Source organism: Pleurodeles waltl, chromosome 6 (assembly GCF_031143425.1).
Source record: "Pleurodeles waltl isolate 20211129_DDA chromosome 6, aPleWal1.hap1.20221129, whole genome shotgun sequence".
Taxonomy (NCBI): Eukaryota; Metazoa; Chordata; class Amphibia; order Caudata; family Salamandridae; genus Pleurodeles; species Pleurodeles waltl.
Window position 1 is genome coordinate 1,240,584,262 of NC_090445.1, and position 24,519 is coordinate 1,240,608,780.

Genomic DNA, 24,519 nt, shown 5'->3' on the forward strand with positions numbered 1-24,519 from the left:
GGTCTTCTGACCGCGGGGCGGTGTTTGGGCGGTTTCCGCACGGCGGGCGGCGTCCGCCGCCCGTCCGGGTCGGAATGAGGCCCATTATGTCCATTTTAAAATGCGTTATTGATATTATCTTTTTACCAGTGATTATTGATCAAGATTGATGTGTTTTATTGGCATTAATATTTGTATTTACACATGGGCATTGTTGAGTATTGCATTTCCTTACAAAATGATGGTGTTTATAACATATGGTTTGTTGTTCTTCTAACATGGTGAATCCTTGATAAAGCCAACGGGCCTGTTTTAGCTAAAGTCATACTGCCATATTGTGATGTGTTGTCTGGTACAGGTGGGAGGCACTATGATTTTGAGGCTCATACCCCTTTGAGGTCAAATCTGATTTCATAACATAATCCAAGGCATTTTTGATCTGCTTTACGTTTAATGCATAGTATTTATTAGTGTGGGTGTAATAAATGTACTTTTCCTTTTTCTAAAAAGAAAGCACTGATGGGACAATCATGTATTGAGTGTTATTACTGCATTTCAGTAAACAATGATTACTAACTTGCATCACCTCCCCTGAGTAGGCCTTGGACTACTCTGCTTTGCTACCCAGGGTCAATGCTACAGCAGGGTGCTTTGTTCCCAGTAAAAGAAAATTGTGGACCTATTACTTGTGTTTGGCTCATGCTGAACAACTATTAACCCAATTTCCTACAGGTAATATTTTATTTTTTCAAAAGCAATCAGTGTCCTTTAAAGACAGGTGATTTTTTAAAGTCATCTATTTGAGAAAGTACCAGGAGAGCTTCCAGTGGTTCTGTAGACCACTGCCTGTTCACCACCTGACACAAATGCCAAAGGGGAAACTGGTCCATTGGGAACACTTCCTATATGTGAATCTAATACTAGCCAAACTCAGGTGTAGGTATCTGATCAATGGTTTGCAAAAACAATAGCAGTCACAAACTATTGATACATGTCACTATCACACACAATATGGAAGGGGCTCCACTTATATGCCCCTCCTAATTGGGATTCAGAATGGAACACAGAACCCCATTTGCAAGTTAGAAAGCTTCTTTCCATCTCACAAAAGGCAATTTTCATTCCAAAATGGTATTTTGAGGGCTCATAACCTATGGATTTGTGAATTACAGGCTTTGCTACTAAAATACTTTGTAAATAAGGTTTTAAAATACCAACTATTTCCTGGGAGGGAATGGGTTTGAAAAATGTTTCTGCATACCAACAGACAAGTGCAGGCCAGATTTATCAATATTTGAGCAGGGCTAAGCAGCAAGATAACTTGTTGCACTACTTCAAATGGAGAAAACAGGAAGGCAACATATTTACTAAGATATGGTTCATTTCTGCTCTCTCACTGTGCTTGCGCACCACATGATGCCTAGCATCAACAGAGGTACCCTTGAGCCATGGTGCAAGGGTGTCTGTATTGCAGGCAGGATTGTTTTGTGTAGTAAGGACACCTTTCTACACAAAAGCAATCTTTAAAGGCTTTGCAGAATGCAACTTGCTTAGAAAGAGGAAACAATGGGAATAAATAAAGATATTTCCCATAATTTCTCCTCTGTTGGGATGGCATACAATTATGAGGCATTCCCAGGCTTGCTTGTCTTGGTAAATGTGGGAATGCACCACAAAGCATGGGTGGATGCATGTGAAAACCCACACTTTACCCTTGTATTGCATCCCGGTGCAGAGCAATAGAAGATAGTGACTAGCGCTGCCTCACGTTACTTCAGATTTTCAAAGCAACACAGAGCCATGCAAGGTGGCTTTGCGTGGCTTGCTAAACCTGACTTAAGGATTGCGTTGCTCTTGTGTTATCTTGCGAGATGCAAGGGCAGTTCTGGCCCTATGTTTGTGAGAGTGCACAAACTTTCAGGGTATGCCCATCCGAGAATACCTACTCTTACCCACTAAAAGCAGATTCTCCACATAAAAATCTTTGAGTAAGCTCTTTTGCAAGTGCTATACCACCTTTTACAAACTGACAAAAAGTATTTTGTGCTACCATAAAAAGGCTATTTGCACACGTGAGCTAAAAGTACATGCTTTGTGAATTGTATTAGAGAATTATCCTCATTTTCAAACTATGATGTGAGATTGGAGAACCTCATGAAATCTGACTTACATGGCTGATGCAAAGAAAAATCACCTAGTACCGACCACAATTCTATGCTAGGTATGACGCTATAGGCGCATAATGTTAATGAAAGAGATGCGGTGAAGAGTAAATACGGGGTGGAGGGGGGTGTGTTGGAATGTGAAATAAAAACATACGTGCCACATTGCTGCATGCCTTGTGAAATGTATGCAAAGTGCTATTGGATATAAAGCCCTGAAGAATTTATGGTGTTGCACATTATATGATGTCAACTAGCAGCTGTATGTCAAGGTATCTGAGAAACCTGGATAGAGACTGCAGGATATACTGGAAGGGGGATTTTCAGAACAATTAAAAATTAAGTGAACTATGATATTCTAAACAAAGGCAGATATTTGAACATATTGAACCAATCGTTCTCTGGAGCTGAACCCTTTACCTGCACCTCCCTCCTTCTGGATATTAGGGTCAAACCCATCCTGACGTCCTTTAACTGATGTCTAAAGACTCCTTTCTTTACTGTAGACTAAATTGGTCCCCTTGGCTCTGATATAAAATAACTGTTGGCCCTTACACCATCTGACTCCCTTTTCTGGCTTGCTGTGACACCAGTGTACTTACATTGACTCACCTCTGATCTCCTAACTGCTACTCTCCAACCTCCCTCCTTCTCATCTCCCCCTCCTCTCTACTTCCTTTGTCATCACCAGGGAGCTCCGCTCCGCTGTCGGAGCTAACTGAGTTTTTGGAACTCCGCGCTCCGCTTGGAGCACTGAGTTAGTCCAAAAACTCTGCTAGCCCTACCAGTGGAGCGGAGATCACCCGGTGCACACTGCAGCCCAGTTATAGGTTGCACAGCGAAAGTGCAGACAGTCTGTGCTTGCACTGTGCAGCCCATAACTGGGATGCAGTGTGTGCCGGAGTCTGGAAGCAGACGCCAGAGGTAGGTAGCCGCTGCGGACTTGTTGGATGACGAGGAGAGGAGGGACCCCTGGAAGACGCAGGTAAGTGCTTGTCTCTTCTTTTTCTTTGTTTGTGCACACTGGTACACAAACAGGAACCAGAATGGCAGCTTTTGCTGCCTACAGCACTGGCCTGAATTCAGGCCAGGGCTGTAAGTAGTGAAAGCTGCTGTTTCACACCTCTTGTGCACCAGCCTGGCCCGTCTGCAGTGCACAAAGAAGAAGCTGGTGCACAACAGGCCTGGCAGCTTTCGCTGCCTACGGCCCTGACCAGAATTCACACCAGGGCTGCAGGCAGCAAAAGAAAGCTGCTGTTTCAGGCCCCTTGTGCACCGGCCTGCCACACAAGGGGGCATATTTACACTCTGTTTGCGCCGGATTTGCGTCGTTTTTTTTACGCAAATCCGACGCAAAACTAACTCCATATTTATACTTTGGCGTTAGACCCATCTAGCACCAAAGATCTTGGAGTTTGCGTCATTTTTTAGCGTGGACACCTTCCTTGCGTTAATGATATGCAAGGTAGGCGTTCCCTTCTAAAAAATGACTCCGAGGCATGTGCGCCGTATTTACACTCCCGGGCAAAAATGACGCCCGGGTGTGGGCGGGTAAAAAAAAATGACGTCCAGCCGCTTTTGCGTCATTTTTTAACGCCTGGTCAGGGCAGGCGTTAAGGGACCTGTGGGCTCGGAAGGAGCCCAGAGGTGCCCTCCCATGCCCCCAGGGACACCCCCTGCCACCCTTGCCCACCCCAGGAGGACGCCGAAGGATGGAGGGACCCATCCCAGGGAACTTAAGGTAAGTTCAGGTAAGTATTTTTTTTTTTTTTTTTTGGGTGGCATAGGGGGGCCTGATTTGTGCCCCCCTACATGCCACAATGCCCAATGACCAAGCCCAGGGGACATAGGTCCCCTGGGCATGGCCATTGGGCAAGGGGGCATGACTCCTGTCTTTGCTAAGACAGGAGTCATTTCAATGGGGGTTGGGAGTAAAAAAAAATGGCGCTAATCGGGTTGAGGCGAAACTTTTGCCTCAGCCTGACTTGCCCCATTTTTTGACGCCCAAGCTCCATTTTCCCCTACTCCGGCGCTGCCTGGTGTAAGTCATTTTTTTTGATGCACACCAGGCAGCTCCGCCGGCTAACGTCATTCCATAAATAAGGCGCCCGCATGGCGCTTTGGAATGGCGTTAGCCGGCATTAAATTTTTTGACGCACAACTGCGTGGCGCAGTTGTGCGCCAAAAAGTATAAATATAGGCCAAGGTGTCCTGAAATGGCAGCTGTCACTGCCTATGGCCCTCTCCTGAATGCGCCCCATCTCAGAAGCACTAAGCAGGGTTGGGCCTGGCTAACCAGGCCTGATCCTGCTTAGCGCTTCTGAAATCTGGCGCACTCAGGACTCCGCAGGTCATGGAACTCCACCTATGTGGAATTCCACAGAGTTTTTATTCTACTCCGCAGAATTCTGTTGAGTCGGACTCCGTGAACTACGCCAGGCCTACTCTGGCCGCCCTGGCCTCCCCATTCTTGCCTCCTCATCCCTAACATCCAGATTCTCTCTCGTCCATTGTACTCCTACTCTCATACCTCCCTTCTGGACCTCTTTCTTTAAAAACCTTGCTGCTTCCTTCCTTTTTGTGGCTCTCTTTTGCCTGCTCTGCCCCTTTTCCTCTCCAGCTCCCTCTTGTACGCTCATCCCGTCCTTGCTCTCTTCCTATCTAATCATCTCCTCTTCCCTCTGCTTCTCTCATTACTTCTTCTTGTTTATTGTACAAGTTTGTTGTAAGACGGTCGTCGCTGTTATTGTTACTAAGCAAAGCACACCCATACCTCTTGGTGCTATACAAAACTGATAACTAGATAAAATAAATCTTGTAGAAAGTTGGGTGAGAAGGCAGAGGACCAGAACTCAAGATGTGGGAGACAAGAAAAGGAGACGGAAGGGAAAGCATATTAAAAAAGTAATAGGGCCACATATTATAGGAAATGTAGTAGCCCAAGACATACACAAAATGGAGTTCTGAGATCTTATAAAGACACTTCGGCCTGCTACCCACTGCTATTTATCTGTTGCTAATTTGTCAGGGAACTCCTTGGTGTCTGAAATATTTTTATAATGTATGGTTAAGGCTACTTTAGAAAAGACATAATTTAATTCATGCTTTATTATTTAACTTTAGGAAAGTAACTCGTGTTCTTTTGAGCAGGATTGAGGGCAGATTGTCCACTACTGGCTATTATGTGGTAAATAGTGCTTTTTGGAATTAGTCACTGTACCTGCGCAGGAAGCTGAAGTACTCCTGATGTTGGGCCTGTCCTGAGCTCATCATGATGTTTTGAAAAACCTGCCGGTCTAGAACCCAGATCCTCGAGTCAACCATAGCTGCAACATAAGAGCACATTATTATTTATCTGCTCGGATACATAGGACTGAGAAAACTACAGCAGTACACAGAATGACAGGGATTGTAATGATATCTGCCAGATGTTGCACTTTATGTTCATCAGAGTTAACAGTACAGGGAATTTAGGCTGCAAAATCTTGGGAGCTCTATTTTTCTTTAATATTAGTTACAAAATCTTGTTTCAAAATCTTTTTTATTGGATACAGAGGAGGAGATTGATATGTCACTAGACATCAAACGTAGTTTAACTGGGTGCAGTTTTATAACTCTGTTAGCAAATATACATACGACTACTACTACTACTATTATTAGTACTAATAACAATAATAATAATAATAATAATAATAATAACAACATTCACAGCAATGAGTATATTAATGTTAACAAACGTAACTATATGAATACTACTACTATTGATAATGATTAAAACAAAACTGGCACTAACAACGCACCACAATCTAAAGAAAAACAATTACAGTAATATTTAAAATAATAACATATTCCCTCTCTTGTTAATATCTCAGCTCAGCTTTCAGCCAACAGGAAATCCACATTCTGAATAGCTATGTGCATATGTAAGCATTACTCATATGAGTCCTGTATGAAGCAACATTTTGGTGCCAATAGGTAGAAAATAGTACCACCTAACCCACCTTCCTTATCATAGGTTGAAATGCCAGGTGAGTCATCACTCTTGGGACTTGCCCTCTGCATGATTCGTAATTAAAAAGAACACCTCCCCCCGGTGGAACTTCCTCTTTGCCCCCTTTCTAGTAAGTTTTCAAAATTGCCACTTCTCGTTTTATTCCTGTCTCTCATGTTCATCTACTCTTATGCACATATTGTGTGCATTTTATTCGTGGCCTACTTAGCAGCGTTTCAAAATGGCATGCCTAAGATGGTACAGACTCTTTCACTGTCAACCATTAGATGGGAGTCGTTTAACAGGGCCATGTCTCTGTCCTGTTTTTTCCTCTGACCTGGGCACCCTAACTCCGTTAGGGTGGGTCAGTCAGGTTTGGGCAAGGAGGTGCAATGCGAAGACTAGGAGATGCTGCCTGTTCATGTTGACTTTACAAAACTGAACCTTATGATATAGGAGAGTGCACTCATCGGTGGATGTCTTGTATTGGGAATTCTGGAAAACGAAGTAGTTGGTTTCTGCCACTTCTGTACAGGCCTCATTTGAAACGCATTTTGCTTTGCCAGCATGTTCTTTCTTTCTTTCCAGGTTTAGTATAATGATTCTCGTTAGCTAGTATAAAGTGTATTGTTTGTATTAGGCTTCAGATAGTGAGGCTTGAAGAGGAGAAATTGTCAAGGAGCATGGAGATTAATGGTGAAAAGAAGCCATCTGTTCACTGTGTACCAAAAACGAGAGAGGTTCAAGGTTGCAGTTATTGCCTAAGTTTTAATGTGTTGAGAAACCTGAGTGTTGTTGCAAATGTGCATCACCAGTAACAAATTGATTGGTTCCTGTTGGTGTGGGAAAAGATGCAAATGCTGCTGAAACTTCTGTTGTTTTAATTGTTGCCCACTCAGCAAATGAAGCTCCATGCTAAACAATTATTCCCTTTTTCAAGGACTTCTACTGGAGTCTTTATCAAGGTGACAACTTCCAAGCTCTCTAATTAGAGCCCTGATTAGATGATATTATAGCCACTTTATGTTCAGTAGTGAGAACAGAAGTTTCTTTATGGAACATCTATTCCTTATTCTCAGTTTCTGTAATGCCGTGGCTGCTACATTTTGTATTTTATACTTTTATGAGCTGAACATATTGAGATAATTCAGCTTGTCATCTGTATTGCTATATCTTTTGAACATATTTCTGGCATGTTTATATACTGGATTGATTATTAATGTGAACAAATAACTGTTAATCACAGCCACTGATTCCTGGTCCTTATTGTGTAGTCACATTGGCTTCACATGTTTGAAATATATTATTGTTGGGTGCTCCCTTTCAGTGCTTCATGTCAACTATCAAAGGTCCATAGAACCAATGGGAAAAAAAATCTTTGATGACTTTACTATGAGATTTTGGTATACTTCCCTGCACACTCTCATTTTATATTACAATGTCTTTTGGCCCTCAGGGTGGGATATTCTGCCTGGAATTGGTTTACTTCATTCCAGAACCTTAGAAAGTAGGCTGTCTCGATGATTCCTTATACTTCTGGTGTCAAAACACCTTATTCAATATATATATATATATATATATATAAAAATATATATATATATATATATATACATATATATATATATATATCCTCTTGCCTTAGGAGTAGAATCTTTTTCCCATTAAAATCATCTCATATGTGGGTGATATCAGTTATTGCTTTCATATGAGGGTGGTTCTGCCTCAGCAAAGGAGCATTCCAGCTTTAATGGGGGCAGTTATGAGTTGGTTGAGGACAAATCAGTTACGGTGCAGCCCAGGTAAGACAGAAGTTCTGTTATTTAGCTCCAACCCATTGCCAAGACGGATAGGGCGTTGGCGAAGAGAATATCCAGTCCTTCCCCTGCCTACTAGGGTTGCTAGAAAAATGGGGTTGTTGTTTGATTGTCACCTCTCTTTTAAGGCTCAGGTCTTTTTGGTGGTGAGGTATTGTATTTGGATAATGAAAGCTCTGAAAAGGTTCCCGACTTTTCTCACTTGGGGATCTCAGAGGTCAGTTGTTCAAGCTCTTATTCATCTCCTGACTGGACTATTCAAATGTACTTTATCTTGGTCTGCCAGCCCATCTGATTCAGTTTACACACATTGTAGGAGGCTGGCCTGGCTTATAGTGGGTACCTTGTGGTACTTACACCTAGTGCCAGGTCCAGTTATCCCTTATTAGTAGAATAGAGGTGTTTCTAGCAGCTTAGGCTGATAGAAGGTAACTATGGCAAAGCAGCTTAGGCTGAACTAGAAGACATGCAAAGCTCCTACCATACCACTTATATCATATAGCACAATATCACAAGAAAACACAATACAAATAGTTACTAACAATAAAGGTACTTTATTTTAGTGACAATATGCCAAAAGTATCTCAGAGGATACCCTCACTTAGGTGGTAAGTAATATACACAAATTATATTTACACAAACCCAAAACAGGTAAGTAACAGTAAGAGAAGTAGTGCAAACAATGTATAATCACAATAGGATGCAATAGGTAAACATAGGTCTAGGGGCAACACAAACCATATACACCAAAAGTGGAATGCGAATCACGAATGGACCCCAGACATATGGGAGATTGTAGAGTGTCGCTGGGACTGTAAGAAAACAGTAAGGGTGTCCATAATATCCCACCCCAAGACCCTAAAAAGTAGGAGTAAAGTTACCCTACTACCCCAGAAAGACATAATAGTCATGATAGGGGGATTCTGCAAGAACCACAAGCACCAGCAAAACACTGAAGACGGATTCCTGGACCTAAGGACCTATAAAGGAAGGGGGCCAAGTCCAAGAGTTGCAATAGTGTCTAGGTGGGGCAGGAGCCCAGGAAAACCCGGATGAAGGTGCAAAAGGGCTGCCCCTGGGTGGAAGAAGCCAAAGATTCTGCAACAATGAAAAGGGCTAGGAACTTCTCCTTTGGATGGAAGATGTCCCACGGTGTGCTGGATGTTGCAGAAGTGTTTCCAGGCAGAAATACCGCAAACAAGCCTTGCTAGCTGCAAGGGTCGCGGGAGAGGTTTTTGGGTGCTGCTGGGGACCAGGAAGGACCAGGGTGTAGTCCCTTGGGGGAGGAGACAGGGGGGGCACTCAGCAACTCAGAGAGCCCCTGCAGAAGCAGGCAGCACCCACAAAAGTACTGGAATAGGCACTTAGAAGATCTGTGAACTCAGAGTCACCAAAGGAGGGTCCCACAACGTCAGAGTCCAACTCAGCGGGTTGAGCACTGCCAGACGGAGTGCTAGGGACCCAGGCTAGGCTGTGCACAAAAGAATCCTTGGAGAAGTGCACAGAAGCCGGAGCAGCTGTAAATCACGCAGTACACAGGTTTGCTGTCTGGCATGGGGAGGCAAGGACTTACCTCCACCAAATTTGGACAGAAGGGCCACTGGACTGTGAGAGACTCTTGGACCCAGATCCTGTGTTCCAGGGACCATGCTCGTCAGGATGAGAGGGGACCCAGAGGACCAGTGATGCAGAAGTTTGGTGCCTCCGTTGGCAGGGGGAAGATTCCGTCGACCCACTGGAGATTTCTTCTTGGCTTCCAGTGCAGGGTGAAGGCAGACAGCCCTCAGAGCACGCACCACGAGGAAACAGTCGAGAAAGCTGGCAGGATGAGGCGCTACAATGTTGATGGTAGTCGTCTTGCTACTTTGTTGCAGTTTTGCAGGCGTCCTGGAGCAGTCAGCGGTCAATCCTTGGCAGAAGTCGAAGAGGGATGTGCAGAGGAACTCTGGTGGGCTCTTTCATTCATTATCTGAGGAATAGCCCAGAGGAAAGACCCTAAATAGCCAGAAAAGGAGGTTTGGCTACCAAGAAAGGAGGTTTGGCTACCAAGAGAGGTAAGAACCTATCAGGAGGGGTCTCTGACGTCACCTGCTGGCACTGGCCACTCAGAGCAGTCCAGTGTGCCCCCAACACCTCTGAATCCAAGATGGCAGAGGTCTGGGACACACTGGAGGAGCTCTGGGCACCTCCCCTGGGAGCTACTGGTCAGGGGAGTAGTCACTCCCCTTTCCTTTGTCCAGTGGTCCGTGGTGGTTATTTCACTCAGGCTGCAGTGGCAGTCCTGTGTAAGAATTGTCTAAGCTCCCTATGGGTGGCAAAAGAAATGCTGCAGCCCATAGGGATCTCCTGGAACCCCAATACCCTGGGTACCTAAGTACCATGTACAAGGGAATTATATGGGTGTACCTGTGTGCCAATGAGAATTGGTAAAATTAGTCACTAGCCTGCAGTGACAATTTTAGAAAGCCGAGAGAGCATAAACACTAAGGTTCTGGTTAGCAGAGCCTCAATGATACAGTTAGGCACCACACAGGGAACACATACAGGGCATACACTATGAGCACTGGGGTCCTGCCTAGCAGGGTCCCAGTGACACAAGGGCAAAAACAATCATACATACAGTGAAAATGGGGGTAACATGCCAGGCAAGATGGTACTTTCCTACAGGTAGTTAGCTAAAACATGCTAACTCTAAGGTCAATAGCCTGTAGAAGTAGCGAGTTCCAACATTATGGAAGAGTGGGACCACACATCGGGAAAGTAAAAGTAGCATGGTCAGTTCAAGGCATAGGAAAGATGTTGCATACATAAATCAGCGTTAAGAGGACTGTAGCCTTACAAAACATGCTACTTCTGAGCTTGTACCAAAGGAGTGGACTCTGATGAAGACCTGGGGAACTGTGAGCCTAGGGCAAATATGTGCAGGACACATAATTGATGGATGTTCTGCAGCACCTCTGGGTGAATCTGGGCTTCAACTCCCTGCTTTTGCCTGCTTTTGCTTTAAACAATTTGAATACCTCCTGGTTCAAAGATGCCTGCAATATTTTGTAAAGTATGGAAAGACATTTTGAAACCCGTGTTCCCCTAGTTTTCTAACTAAAAGTGTCAGTGGTATTTGCTTCAATCAGTGTGCCACCCATTATTAAGTTGAACCCTGAGGGGCCGGATGTATGAAAAGAGTGGTAAAAAAAGTAGTATCAAACTATGCACCGAAACCAGTTGTTAATTTTGTGATGTGACCTTTCTAATAATATGTTGCCTTGCAAAATATGTAGTCACACGGGGTTGCCTAATGAAAATCAATTAAGAACTTTGGTTTTTGGGAAGAGATTGATTAGAAATGGAAGGATAGTAGCCTGCAAGGAACAGCTGACCATTATCCCTGTATTTGCCTCTTCAAATGGGTAACTTTTTTTCCATAAAGAAACTAGTGCTTCTAAAAAAAAAAAAAAAGTTTCTTGGAGATTGCTTGACACAATTTTCAAACTGGGATCTGTCCAACAGGGATAGCTTCCCCTTTGAGAATCCATTCCCACCTCCCTTGATACATGTCAGTCCAAATCACAAATATTAGGGGTGCTCCTTTCACAACCCTTCGTAAATGCAATTTGAAATGCGTTGGTAAACCCATTTTGCAAACCTGGAAATGCTTTGAAGCTCAAAAGATTTGCTGAGTACATATTTAAACAAATTGTGGTTGCCAACCAGGTGATTTTGCAAATTACATGGTTTGAGACTGCTGAATGTGTTTGCACACCAGGGGCCCGATCACACATAAGAGTCACTTTTCCTTTTTGTGTCATGGCGCACTGTAAAATAGGTGTGTCATGCACAAACAGTGAGAGTATACCCTACTATGAGGAACGTGCTGATCTCAGGGAAGCCGTGAACTTGTGATGCCCTGGGGTCAGAGATTTCAAGTGAATTACAGAGAGGCTGCTTCAAAACTGCTCTGTGTTTCACTATACAGGTGGAAACCCACCTGCACTTTTTAGAGGGATTAGAGATCCCATTGCAGTCTGGTGCAGTGAGTGACTGCATCCACCAGCAAGGAGATGTCTGGGGGATCCATTTAACCCCCTTTCTGCCCTCCAGAGGGCTGACATCAGGGATGCACTGACAGAGCACCACCTTTTTGTGGTGCTCCTGACAGCTTCTTTGCCTTTGTGCCTACCTCCATAATATGGCATGGGCGCGGAAATAAAGAGATTCCCTCATTTGCATAGAACCATGCCTCTATGCAAATGTGGGAACGACTTCTTGAGAGGCACCAGTGCTATCTGTATTACAGAAGACGCCGCACAAGAGTCTACGGCCTCTTCTGTAATACCAAAGTGCGTTGGGAGCACAAAGCGGATGCACATGACTGTTGCACCCCCAGGTCATTTTCTATCATACATCCCCTGACTTTCAGTTGGCTTGTTGCTCATCCAGTTCAATCTTGTTTCAGAAGATGTGGTTCCAGCAAACACCACTGACCAGAAGACTGGTCTGGTATTTACGCATTTTTAAAGCCTTTGGTTTTTGCACTGCGGGCTGGGACCTATGCTACTTGTAGTTTTCAGTCATTGTTCAAGGATCTTTTGTATTTTACAGTCATGAAGCAGGGCCAGGATCCCATTTCACTAATTGTGGTCTGATAATAGTTTATGAATTTTAGTTTTGCTTAAGATAATGTACCATAATGAGTTTTATATAAATCAAATGTGTTTAATTTAACCCTAATCTCTAGGTATCAAACTGAAATGTTACCATAAATTATCTCATAGGTCAAAAAAGGGCAGCATCAATTTGAATATTTTCAGTCTCAAAGGTGTTGATACTATATACACAGACAGTTTAGAGAATTCCTCTATTAAGTTGAACAGGGCATTTATGTCAAACCAATTAGGTGCTAGAAATAAACCTGTCCTTTCCATAGAGTTGGATCTTAGAGACTATAAGTAGCTCAGAATACCCTTTACTATGCCCTCTTCTTTATATATGTAGTTGAAAGTTCTAAAGCAAGGAAAATAGTAATCAGGAACAAAGGCATCCTTGATGAGTGCCATGAATAATATACATTAGACCAACCTCTTCTGTGTTAACATTGGAACCCCCTTCATATAGGGTCTTTATCAAACTGATGAACCGGGATGGGACATGCATCTTAGTTAGCACAGCTTTCCTGAACACCCAATATACCAGATCAAAACCCTTTCTGTAGCCAAGAATAAGTTAGCGATTGTATAGCTGTAGTCAACTGTATCTACCAAATTGTCAGGAATGGGCAAGTGATATGGGTTTAAAGTCTGCTATTAGAAGATCTCTGAGATTTGTGTTCCTTCAAAACTATGGTGGACGGCCCTTGTAGGGTGGGGCACCCTGAGTGGCAGGACAACCTAGATCTAGGATGGGACTGCTGGGTCACTTGAGCTGAAATATTGAAATAGATTGAAGTCTCAAGGAAATTGCCTGGTAACTTCCTTTGTTGCATTGGAGCTCTGCGTGCCATAGAGTTTGCTTCCTGTTCCTCAGCTTTGTTACTTTTCTGCTATTCCCTTGATTACCTGTTGTAGTGAATATGTTCCTTTAAGTACTTTGTAGTTTTCTTTGAATTCTGTGACTTTCCCTCGTCTTTTCTCAGAAGGGTCTTGACTTGATCATGAACTAACATGATTCCTTCTTGCTTTGTTTAGGATTACCATAGCCTGCCATCTTGACGTTTGAGAATATCCTTCTTTTGTTATTCTGCCACTGCCAATGTTTCATGTCATTCAGCAGTACTATGGCTCTGTGTGTTCTTTCTCCAATTAGTGAGTCATTCCATTACCAGACAGCCTCATTCTGTAACTTTGCTGGAACCAGTGGCGTAACACCTGAGAGAGTTGTGTTAAAGAAGTCCTAGGCTTGCTGTGTGTGTCTCAATCCCATTCAACTTTCCACCCAGTATTTCTTTTTGCCTTCTATGTATTGTTTTGTATGACCAGAACTACAACAGGGCCTTTCAAATAACACCCACAAATTTTGACACAAGCATTACATATTGGTCAACAGCAGTCATCTGGTGATAAAACTAGTCTGATCGGGAAACATAAGGGTGGTTGTCATTCTGGCTAATCTTACAGATAATATTTTCAATAAAAGCTTACAATCAGAATTGAAAAGTAATTAATGGTTGAAATAAGCCACACTGTTGCAGATTTAACAAAAGCCAGTCTAGCTTTCATGACAGGACTTGTGCCATCGGACTTTTTATGATGAAAGATTATGGTCTCGGGTATCTGACTTAATCTTCATCGACTCCCACTTGAGACGTGACTGCGCATGGCTTCCTTCTGACAAGCTGCAAGTTTTTGTAGGCATCTGTCCTGTGACCTTAGTGGTCACTGTCTATAATTGACTAATGAGTTTGCCAGGTCCTAGGTCATGGTTACTAAATTGTGTCCCATAAGTGCCAATTCAAGACATATTTCCTATTCCCTGCTACCTGCTGCAGTGTCACTGCACCTGAAGGGGATACATTCCTTGCTCATCCAGAATGTTATCAGGATTGTACCAAAAGAAGGTGGGCAGAGCATGTCATCTTTCCTGTTCGTGGTGGTAAAACAAACAGAAACATTCCTCCTAGCCTACATCTAGACATATTGAGCATTACTTAGAGTTTGAGGGACAGGGTAGTCTGTGAAAATATGACAGATGTCCTGTCTGCCATATTTAGAGTGCCATTGACTATAATGTACTTGTAATACAAAGGGGCATTGCCAGATTATTGATGCCAAACTCTAAATACTGCCCAATGTCCTTTGCAGATAACTCATCTACCCATAGCCATACACCTAACCCTAAATACTGTAGCCCAAAACATCACCTGAACCCTAAACCTAACCCACACCCTTTCCCTATTACTATCCCTATCCCTAGACCTAACTTTAACCATAATCTAATCCTACCATAATCCCTGCTTAGTAAATACCTCAAAACATACCTGGTAATATGATTGCAGACAGTCCGATGACTCCAGAAACGTATGTCCTGGATCCTTTTTGATCACAATATTTTGTTCAACAATATGAAAAAATACTTTGGTGGTACACCAGCATCATTTTCTCTTGGTAGATATGGATAACCAAGAGTCCTTGTTCTCCTTAAAACACCAATAGAGAATGAGTCCCCTGTTCTCGGATGGATTGTCCCAGGAGATTTCTGTTTTCATCTTGTCTCGCACCTCATGTCTTTCATTGCTCTCTATCTCATCAGGATGGAGATTGGCCTGTCACCTACCCCAGTCGCCAGCTTCCCTCCATTGTAGAGTCACACCTTCACTGACTGCATTCCTTCTGATCTGTGTCTCCTGGTGATTCATTGAGAAGGCGAATTTGCCTCTTGAGAGGATGCCCTAACTCCATTGTTTTGTGTGGGTGGCTGCATGCATTCAGGATTAGTCTCTGATGGTCTAGAAATCTGATTCTACTTGTGCCACCGATGCTGGCAAAATTCACATGGGAATTGGTGTAGTTGGTTTTGGTGGCTCTGACATGGCCTCACCTAACTTCGATTCTTATCTTATAATAATATCCTGATTTTCCCTGAGTTCTCCGAAGGAATAGCCCATGCTTCCATTCTCTCTCTGTCTCCTAATGTTCTCAGTTCCCACTCAGCAGTGTCTATACATGGGTGTCTGGCTGTTGAGTGGTTTAGCCTCTAGCACTTAGGTTATTAGAAAGAAGTAGCTAGATCCATTTAACAAGGTTATCAACCCTCTACTCTAAAGTGCCATGTCAACCACTGGCTTCTGTTTAGGTGCAGCATAAGGGTTCAACCTCATGTATACTTTTAATATACTTCTTGTGGCTTAAACCAATTTCATTCATTGGTTGCAGTGTGCTTTACAAATTCGTGCTCGCTAGTGGTCAGTTCTGCCTTTTTCCCCCTCCTTTTTCTGTTTCAGAGCAGTGACCAACTACTGTATTATTCCACCTTGATTTCTTCATCTGTTGATGTGATGGAATACTTTAGCATTTCTTTTGGTGCTCCCTTTTCACTGTGGGTGTTTTAGGCTGGTAGCTGCTTGCATTTTAATGCATCTTTCCATTCCTTCCACCTCCTCCTTTCTCATTGACAATTGTTTTGGTTTTATTTCAGTGCTGTCCTCAACTCTGGCTCATAAAAAAAGCTTATTTTACAAAAGAAACACCCGGTCATTTAGCTCGCTGCTCACAAAAGCCACAATATGACCTTTCTGGCATAATGTACCTAAATGTAGAAGCTATGATGTGAAACTTGCTTAGCCTCACATCTGCAGTCTCTCCTCCAGGGCCCCTCCCTGCCAGCATTTAGGATATCACACACAGGGCATTGCTTATCTCCTTTATTGGGGCCATAAATCTTCTCAGTCTGCTCTGCTATTGTTATCTTCTTAGAGTTTTGTTGAAATGCGAGGCAAGAATACTTTCAAGACTTCAATCTGTTAAAATAAAAAGACAATACTTTTCTAGCCTTATTTTCCATCCTCTCTCCTCAAGGGGTTGTGATTTCTGAAGTCAGTAGCTGCCAGTAACCACCAAAACATGGCAGGAAAAGACAAAATTGTGGGACAGGGTTAACCAATTTATGTGGCAAGAAAAGTCCAGTTATGAACTTGCGATGCCAATAGCTGTAACTCAAGAAAATGCGAGACCTATTGCATTGCAAATACTTGTTTCATATGGTGTTCATCACAGGGGGTTTATTCCTGGGCAGTGCTACCCTTTGTGAGGTATTGAGTTTTTTTTTTTGCTGGATAGCTTCCTGCTGGGTTTGGCGATTTCCAGTGTCACTGTGTTACGGGGTGGGTGTTCAAATATTCATAGAACACTATTATGGTTGTCCTCCTTTTTTCCATTTGCCTCCCTACTCTTGTGGAAATTATGCTGATTGCTACACTGTGTTGCATTCTCTCCTATCTTACAGGGATCTGCCTCTGTTCTTTTGAACTTTGCAGGTTGCCGCTTTTGAGACTTTTTCCAGAATTCTTCCAGATCTATTTTCTGAAAAAGTGCTTTTTCTTGTCTTCAGTCAAGGAGATATTGACAGAGGGTGGAAATGCGGGCACCTTGAGTCACAAATATTATCTGCTGTTTTTAATCTATGAAGGTGATCTTTTAAACTCACTGTACTTTTGTCTGAAGCTTTCTTCTTTTTTTGATGTCAGCCACAATTTTGTTTTCCTGTGTATTTTGACGTGTTGTCAACTTTCTCGAGGACCTATTGTTGGGCTGTCTTCATGTGTACAGGCCTGTCACTGTGTATTTGCCCTACATAGTTTTATTTTTCCAGCCAAAGGCTTTGTTTGATGTATGTTTGGTCCCTCCGATTCAGGCTAAGCCATCTGCTGGCACCCTTAGTCTCTGGGTTAAACTGGTTAGTACAAAAGCATAAACCAGTGAGTTTTCTATCCCTTGCCTTGTTTATAGGTACTTCACTTTTGGGCCTAGATTTATACTTTTTGCCACAAAACTGCCTTTGTGCAGTTTTGCGTAAAAAAGTATAGCGCCAGCTTGAGCCATTCCAGGATGCCAGCTGGGCGCCATATTAATGGAATGGCGCAATCCGGTGCAAAGGGTGGGCTAGCGTCAAACAAAATTTACGTTAGCCAGGTGGGGGTGGCGGTATGGGAGAAGGGGGGGATGCACCAAACAATGACATTAGGCTGGTTAGATTAAAAAAGATGACTCTAACCAGCCTAGTGTCATTTCTTGACGCAAAACCATCCATACCACATGACTCCTGTCTTAGAAAAGACAGGAGTCATGCCCACCACCCCAATGGCCAGCGCAGGGGACAAGAGTCCCCTGGGCATGGCCATTGCACCGAGTGCCATGTAGGGGGGGGGGCATTTCAGGGCCCCCAATGGAACTTTTTTTTTAAAGTGTGTCACGTTAGGTTTTTGACAACGATTGGGTTTTATTGTTGTGTGTTTTGAGTTTAAAATGAATGTGATATGATTGAGAAGGTCATGGATTCCAAATTAGTTTGGGTAGGTCTGAGGGTACGGGGAAGTTTTCTTTGCATCATGATGATATGTGATCTGAAGTAATTCTTTGTTTAGATCATTTGGCAATTGATAAGAATATATGCATTATTGCTAAAAAAGCAGTATAAAAGTGTTTGAATGAATAAATCCTTATTTTGTATTATTGAGTTGCTTAATGTATTAATTTGTATATTCACTGTGGATGATTTTCACTAACGCTAATTATTGGGGGGGCAAGTTCTTGTGTTATGCTTCCAGCAATCAACCAATCATCCAAGTAAGGGAAAACCAAAAATCCCAAGGAATGTAGGTTGTCCAATAGGGGTACCAAGGTTTTAGTAAAGGCTCTGGGTGCTAAAGAGAGGCCAAAGGGAAAAACACAGAAAGTGGAGGCCCAAGGCGTAGAATGTAAGAACTTTCTGCAAAGAAGGATGCATAGGAATGTGTAAGTACGCATCCAGGAGCTCTATGAAAGCCAAACACATGACTGAAAAGATTAGAGGAAAGTTATTTTGAAGACTCATCATCTTGAATTTCTGATTGAGAATAAATTGGTTCACAGATTTTAAAGCTAGGATGGGTCAAAACTCTCCTTAGCTCTTCTGAACCAAAAACATAATTAAATAGCATCCTTGCTCCATCTCGCTTTCTGCCAGCAAAGGGTTTGGCTCTGTTCACAAGATCTTGAAGATGTCATCTCGTTTGGAGGAAAACTCGATCCTGTTGTTTTCGCTCACCAGTTGAAGTACCAATGTGTCCGAGATGTCTGCTTTCCAGGCTGGCAAGAAAGTCCTTATTCTTCCCCCTACTTTGGACGGATAGCCTTCCTTTGGGGTGGGCTGGTGGAGGGGCAGGAGAAATATCAGGTTGATGCTGGGATTTCTAAATGAAGGAGAAGCCCTAGCCACTTCCCCTCTCATGAAAGGGCTGTTGTAAACCCTTCGGCAACAAAGATTGCTCCCCAGTAGCCCTCCATAATCTATAGCCTCTACCCTTTGAAAGTGGCTTAACTGGAGTCAGAAGCTTTCTTTGACAGACTTCTTAACCAGACCCTCTAATTATGGGCCAAAAGGTTTTTTTCTGTTGAAGGGAAGTTGGCTTAAAACGGGCTTCTGAGAACTGTCTGCCTTCCAGGCGTTCATCCAGATTTGTGCCTAGCAGAGATCCAACCATGTGAAGCTGCAGCCACTGTAGACAAAAAAATCTAATATTATGCCAGATAAGAATCTGACATGCCCCTTCCTGGATCCTAGTCTGGCCATTCCATCTTCCCCTTGAGGTAATTCCTCTGCTAAAGATTGAAAGTCATAAAGGAGTGCTTGATTGGTGGATAGATTCTTTTGACTGTTCCCTCTACCTTATTTTCAACCTGGTCTGCCGGTGAAGTCTCTTCAGAAATGATAGTCACACTAGATGCTAAAGCAGCCATGAACGAGTCTACTTTCATAGAAGGAGGGAACATCTCTGTGAAATTATGTAAATGTTATCTCTTAGAGAGAAAACAAGGAAATCACATGTTTTTCACATACAACCACTCTCTTGATAGGAGTCCTTTGCTGGCCTTATGAATTGCAAGTGACTCTGGTTCCCTTCTGCTATACTGACCAAAGAAGTGTTCTTCCTCCACTTGCTAGCCCATGTGTGAAATGGAAATGTTCTCTCTTATGTGGTATATATCCTCCTTCACCTCAGAGTGCTAAATATATCTTCCTTTGTCCTCCTCCTCCTCAGAATGATCAGAATCCAGTTCTTAGGAATCTGAACCTAGGGCATACTTAGTTCAAGTCTATGGGGCTCTTTATGAAAATGGTCGGATTCCCCGCTGTGTTCATGCTGGCGGTCTAAACATAGACCGCCAGCACCTAGAAGACCCCGCCGGCCCTATAACGTATATTCCACTGGGCCGGCGGGCGGAAACAGTGTTTCCGCCAGCCGGCCCAGCAGAATGCTGGGCCAGGACATTGCTGATGGCTCAACATGGAGCTGTCGTCAATGCCGCAGTGCATGGGGAGTGCAGGGGCCCCCATGGGTGCCCCAGAGCACCCCTTGCACCAGCCTGTCCATGGTGGGGGAAACCGTCAGGGAAAGGCTGGAGGAACAAGGGTTCTCTATCCGGAGGGCGGCACTGCTTGCAGCGTTGCCCTGTCGGATAGAGAAATCCACCATTGTCAGGCTGCCTGTCGGCGGAAGCCTGGCGGTGGCGGACGGCTGCCTGTGGAGGTCTTTCTTGGTTCATTATATGGCGGTCCAGACCGCCATGCTAGTGGCCCTATTTCTCTCAGGCCACACAAGCCACCTTGACTGCCTTATTAATCATAAATTGGAAGGGATCCAAACTGTCGGAAGGAAGTTCAATGGTGGCAGCATTAGACCCTGGGCCTTCTTTGCCTAAGCTATATGATTTCTCTAAGAGGTGCACTTCCCCTTCAGTCACGCTGTAACTAGTGAAGTATCATTTCTCGTAATAAAAGTTTGCTTAGCAATGCAGACACAATAGCGGGGAATCTCAGAGGACTGCTGCCATATTCAAACCAGGCGAAGCGGTACTGCATATTGATAAAAGCTGAGTCACTGCGCTAGACCAGTAAACACTCCAGTGAGCAATGATATAAGCAGCAGCTGTCTCCTAATTTCTCAGCAGGAGTGGCAACAGACTCCTAGAAAGATGGCTGAATAGACCTGTCACAGAGAAGTTCTCTGTTTCACAGCTACTTGTCAAAATGTTTGGGTTTACATGGTCTTACATAATTCTTCAAGGGAAATGTATCAACTGAAATGGCACCTAATGCTTATTGTTTGACAGCTCCACAATGAGGGGATTGACTCTGTGTCCAACATATTTTAAAGCAAATGTAGTCATAAAATATGTCTCTTTTTTGTTTGTCTTCAAACTTCACACAATTATTTTCTGATACTTCCAGCAAGCTGGTAAAGGACTCACTTTGCAGCTATTAATAATAATTACTTTTTTATAGATGTATATTTTTATGTACACTCAAAATATCAAGGAATAAACATAAAACAGTAGTTGGGTAATATATAGATATCATCATACCAGCACAAAACATCAGATAAATAACAAATGCACAACAGATTAGAACTTCAGATTATCTTCCAAGATAACAGAGAAGCTTTGATTTCTGCCATTAGAATGACAATCAATAGAGGTAGTTTCTTTATTGCTTTTAATAAGGTAAATTAAGAAAACAACCCCAACTTTTCAGGCATGGAAGATTGGACCGGCATGGACCAATATGATTCTATCTATACCAAGGACCAGATTTACTAAAGGACTGCATTACCCTTGTGTCACACAAGGGGACACAAGAGCAATGCAATCCTTAAGTCAGATATATCAAGCCACGCAAGGCTACCTTGTGTATTCCTGCATAGCTTGGTAAGCCTAAAGTAATGCTAGATACTGCCTTGCATAACTATGCACCCGGAAGATGCTACATGGGTGGAGAGTGAGTGTTCTTAATAGGAGTGGGTGATAAATTCCGCTTCTCTGGCGGAGTTGTCAGAGTTCCCAAAAACTCAGTGGAGTGGCGCGGAGCAGCGTTTTTCCTACTGCTCGCCAACTGTAGGTTGGTGAGCGCGATCTAGAAAAATCAACTAATAGACCACCTCCCAGCGAAATTGCTCAACAAGTGCGGTCGCGGCAGGTAGAAACCGCTTGCATAGCGAAACCTGCTGCTCACGTTGGGGAAGCTGCTATTTGATTAGAACATCTACTTGAGTGGAAAAAGAAGCAGCGTCCTCTTGCACTGCGCATTGTGCCGCTTGCACTGATTTCACAGTGCGACACACACTCCCAGCATTAAAAATCAGTGTGAGCAGCGCAACTTACCACACTCTGCCACTCACGGAACCCCACATAGCACGGCTGAGCTTTTTCTGTGGAACTCCGTGAACATAGCGCATCCACCCATGGATCCAAATTCCTAAATTTTACCTAGGAATGCATCAAAACTGTATGCCTTCTCAATGGAGGCACAACGAGGAGTAATATCTTTACTTCTCCTCATTATTCCCTCCTTCTATGAGAGCTGCATTCTGCAGCACAATTAAAAGGAAGAAAAAGCCTGTAAGGATAGTTTTTTGGTGGACAGTGTCCCTTCCTGCACAAAATCAATCCTGTCTGCAACACAGACACCCTTGTACAATGGCTCAAGGCTTCCTGCACTGGCTCTAGGCAGCACATAGTGCGCCAGTGCAGTGAGAGAGCAAGACTGAGACATATTTTAATAGATATGACACATTCCTGTCCTCTCCATTGTACACAATAAAGCAAGTGGTCGTGCTGCGTTTCACTGCATCAAATGTTAGTAAATCTGGTCCCAAGTCTCTAAACCAGCCTTTGTCAACCAATGCAACATTATTCTTCATTTAGCCATATTGGCCTCTGTGCAAAGAAATGCATGCTGATTGTGGGCCTGTACCTCACAGAAGCAAGGAGCCATACACTTATTTTAAAAAGCCCTTGGCAGATTTCCCTTCAGTACTCAAAGTCAGGGGTCACAACAACACAAATAAAGCTTGCTCTCTCTTGGCTCATCTGACAGAAGCATCAGGGAGGATGAGATCTGTAAAGTAATGTCATAGTGTGACATGGGTCCGGTGGAGGATTTCAAAGTGAAGAATGTACGCTTATAATTCACTGAAACCATTTTTGTTTGAGAGTGTGCAGTGAGTGGATCAATGGGTGAACTAACTCAGCCTTCTTTCTCCACTTGACAAGTCCCCTACTAACAGTGTACATGTTGGAGACCAGGTGTCCCTCATGTTCAGATTTCAGGATCACATTAACTAGACTGGATTCCATGAAGCCGTGGGGAGCCATGGGACTTTCTTTTTAAGAGGACTACGCAGACAGAAATAGTAAAACAATATCATGGGAGCGGCAGAGTCATGTTGAAGCAGCAGGTCCAACATAATGAAGTAGCCATCTATGAAAAAATATTCAAGGGTTCCACACCCAGCCTCTTCATGGTTTGAATATATATTTTCATAGGGTTCTGTCTCCTTCCCGCTAGCTCTTTCTTCCTCTTTCTACCCGTTTAGCTACCCCTCTCTCTTTCCCTCTAATTCCATGGTCTTCATTTCTTAAGTAATTATCGGAATTATTATTAGAGTTAGCTTGCAATCTAATAACATGGCTGTACTTAACTTTGTGTTTAATAATTTGACCAAACATGTGTAGAGCAATTCGTCATGGCCTTAAGTGCAAACAGGTCGAATAAATCGCATCTTACCCTTTACTGTGGCTGTTCTTTTGCAGTTGTACAGAATAGCAAGTTCTCCAAATGCAGTCCCAGGATGCATCTGTCCCAGCAGTCTGCTGTTCTGGATCACATTCAGCAAGCCCTCTATGGAAGAAAGAACACTTGCATGATTCAGCACACTATATGCCTCAGAGACTTAGACATGATCTTAGATTCAACTTTATGGCATTTTGCTGTTCTTCGAACTATCTATCTGTGTAATAAAATGTCACTCTCAGCTCCCACCACAGCACACAGCTTTAGTGTAGAAATACATATACATGGGAGTAAATCTATACTTAACAGTGTGAATCGCACCGATAGTATCAACCATACCGAGATGCAGGTGCCCTTTGTGGAATGTGGCTGCTGCTGCTTCACTTTAAAGCAACAGCATGGATTATTAGCAGCTGCCACTGTAATTGCTCACTGACAACATACACGAGAAAAAGAGAAAAAGGCAGTCTCAATCCAGGCTGGAAAACACTTTGTAGCTCTTTCCTTAATCAATACGCCTTTCTTCCCATCTTAAACGTGGTCCTTGCTTTTCAAGGCAGCCTGGTAGCTTATTTGAATGTGTTATTATATTACCTTGGAGTGAAAGAGTCAGAAATGAAGAATATGGAGATTGTTTTTAATAAATATATAATCTGCAAGCACTGAGCATCATATTTGCAGGCACTGTCAAATTTAAAAACAACAGAAAGAACCATGGCACAGGGAGATAAAGTAATTTTTTAACGTCAAACAGTTTTGATCAAGTGAAGAGGCACGATTAGAACCGAGTTTTTCTTTTTTTGTCTCACAAAGTGATACAGTCGGCCTCTTAATTTCTTTGCCGTCTTACCTCTTTTTATTTTCCATTATTTCTCCCTCCATCCCTATTAACTCTTTCCTCTCCAACACAGTCTTTTTCCATGCAGTTGACCATGTTTCTAAAATCTCTGACATTTAGCAATACATTCGTTAGTGTGACATAGGGGAGCTTTTTGATTATTTGTTGACCTTGATTCTTTTGGTTGCACTGTTCTATGAACTACTTCAAAGTTCTTGCTCTTGCCTTCATGTTGTGTTCAGTAAATGTGTGCAGTGTCCCTGAAGAACCAATCTGTAAATTATATCATAATAGGTCTCAAATCGCATCACCTAAAGAGGAGAATCCGAATTTTTGGTGTGAATTGTCCATACTGCCATTTCTTACGCTTCTCAATCTGACTTCATTCAGTTTAATTTATATTTCTCATGCTGGGCTGGGACAGGGACCTCTAAGTGCATTCATACAGGAATGAGTCAAGCAATGGTTCCTACCCTG

At 43.1% G+C, this 24,519-nt stretch overlaps 1 protein-coding gene across 4 annotated transcripts in view; it reads right to left on the bottom strand.

Annotated features, from left to right (window-relative positions):
• Positions 1-24,519, bottom strand: part of LOC138300782 (cGMP-dependent protein kinase 2-like) — a 3,513,105-nt gene that overhangs the window by 2,217,348 nt on the left and 1,271,238 nt on the right. For all 4 annotated transcript variants that reach the window (XM_069240551.1, XM_069240553.1, XM_069240554.1 and 1 more), the window contains exons 4-5: positions 23,199-23,312; positions 5,362-5,467 (exon numbers count right to left, since the gene is read on the bottom strand). In XM_069240551.1, coding sequence (XP_069096652.1) covers positions 5,362-5,467; positions 23,199-23,312 — 220 coding nt within the window. The remainder of the gene's footprint in view (positions 1-5,361; positions 5,468-23,198; positions 23,313-24,519) is intronic.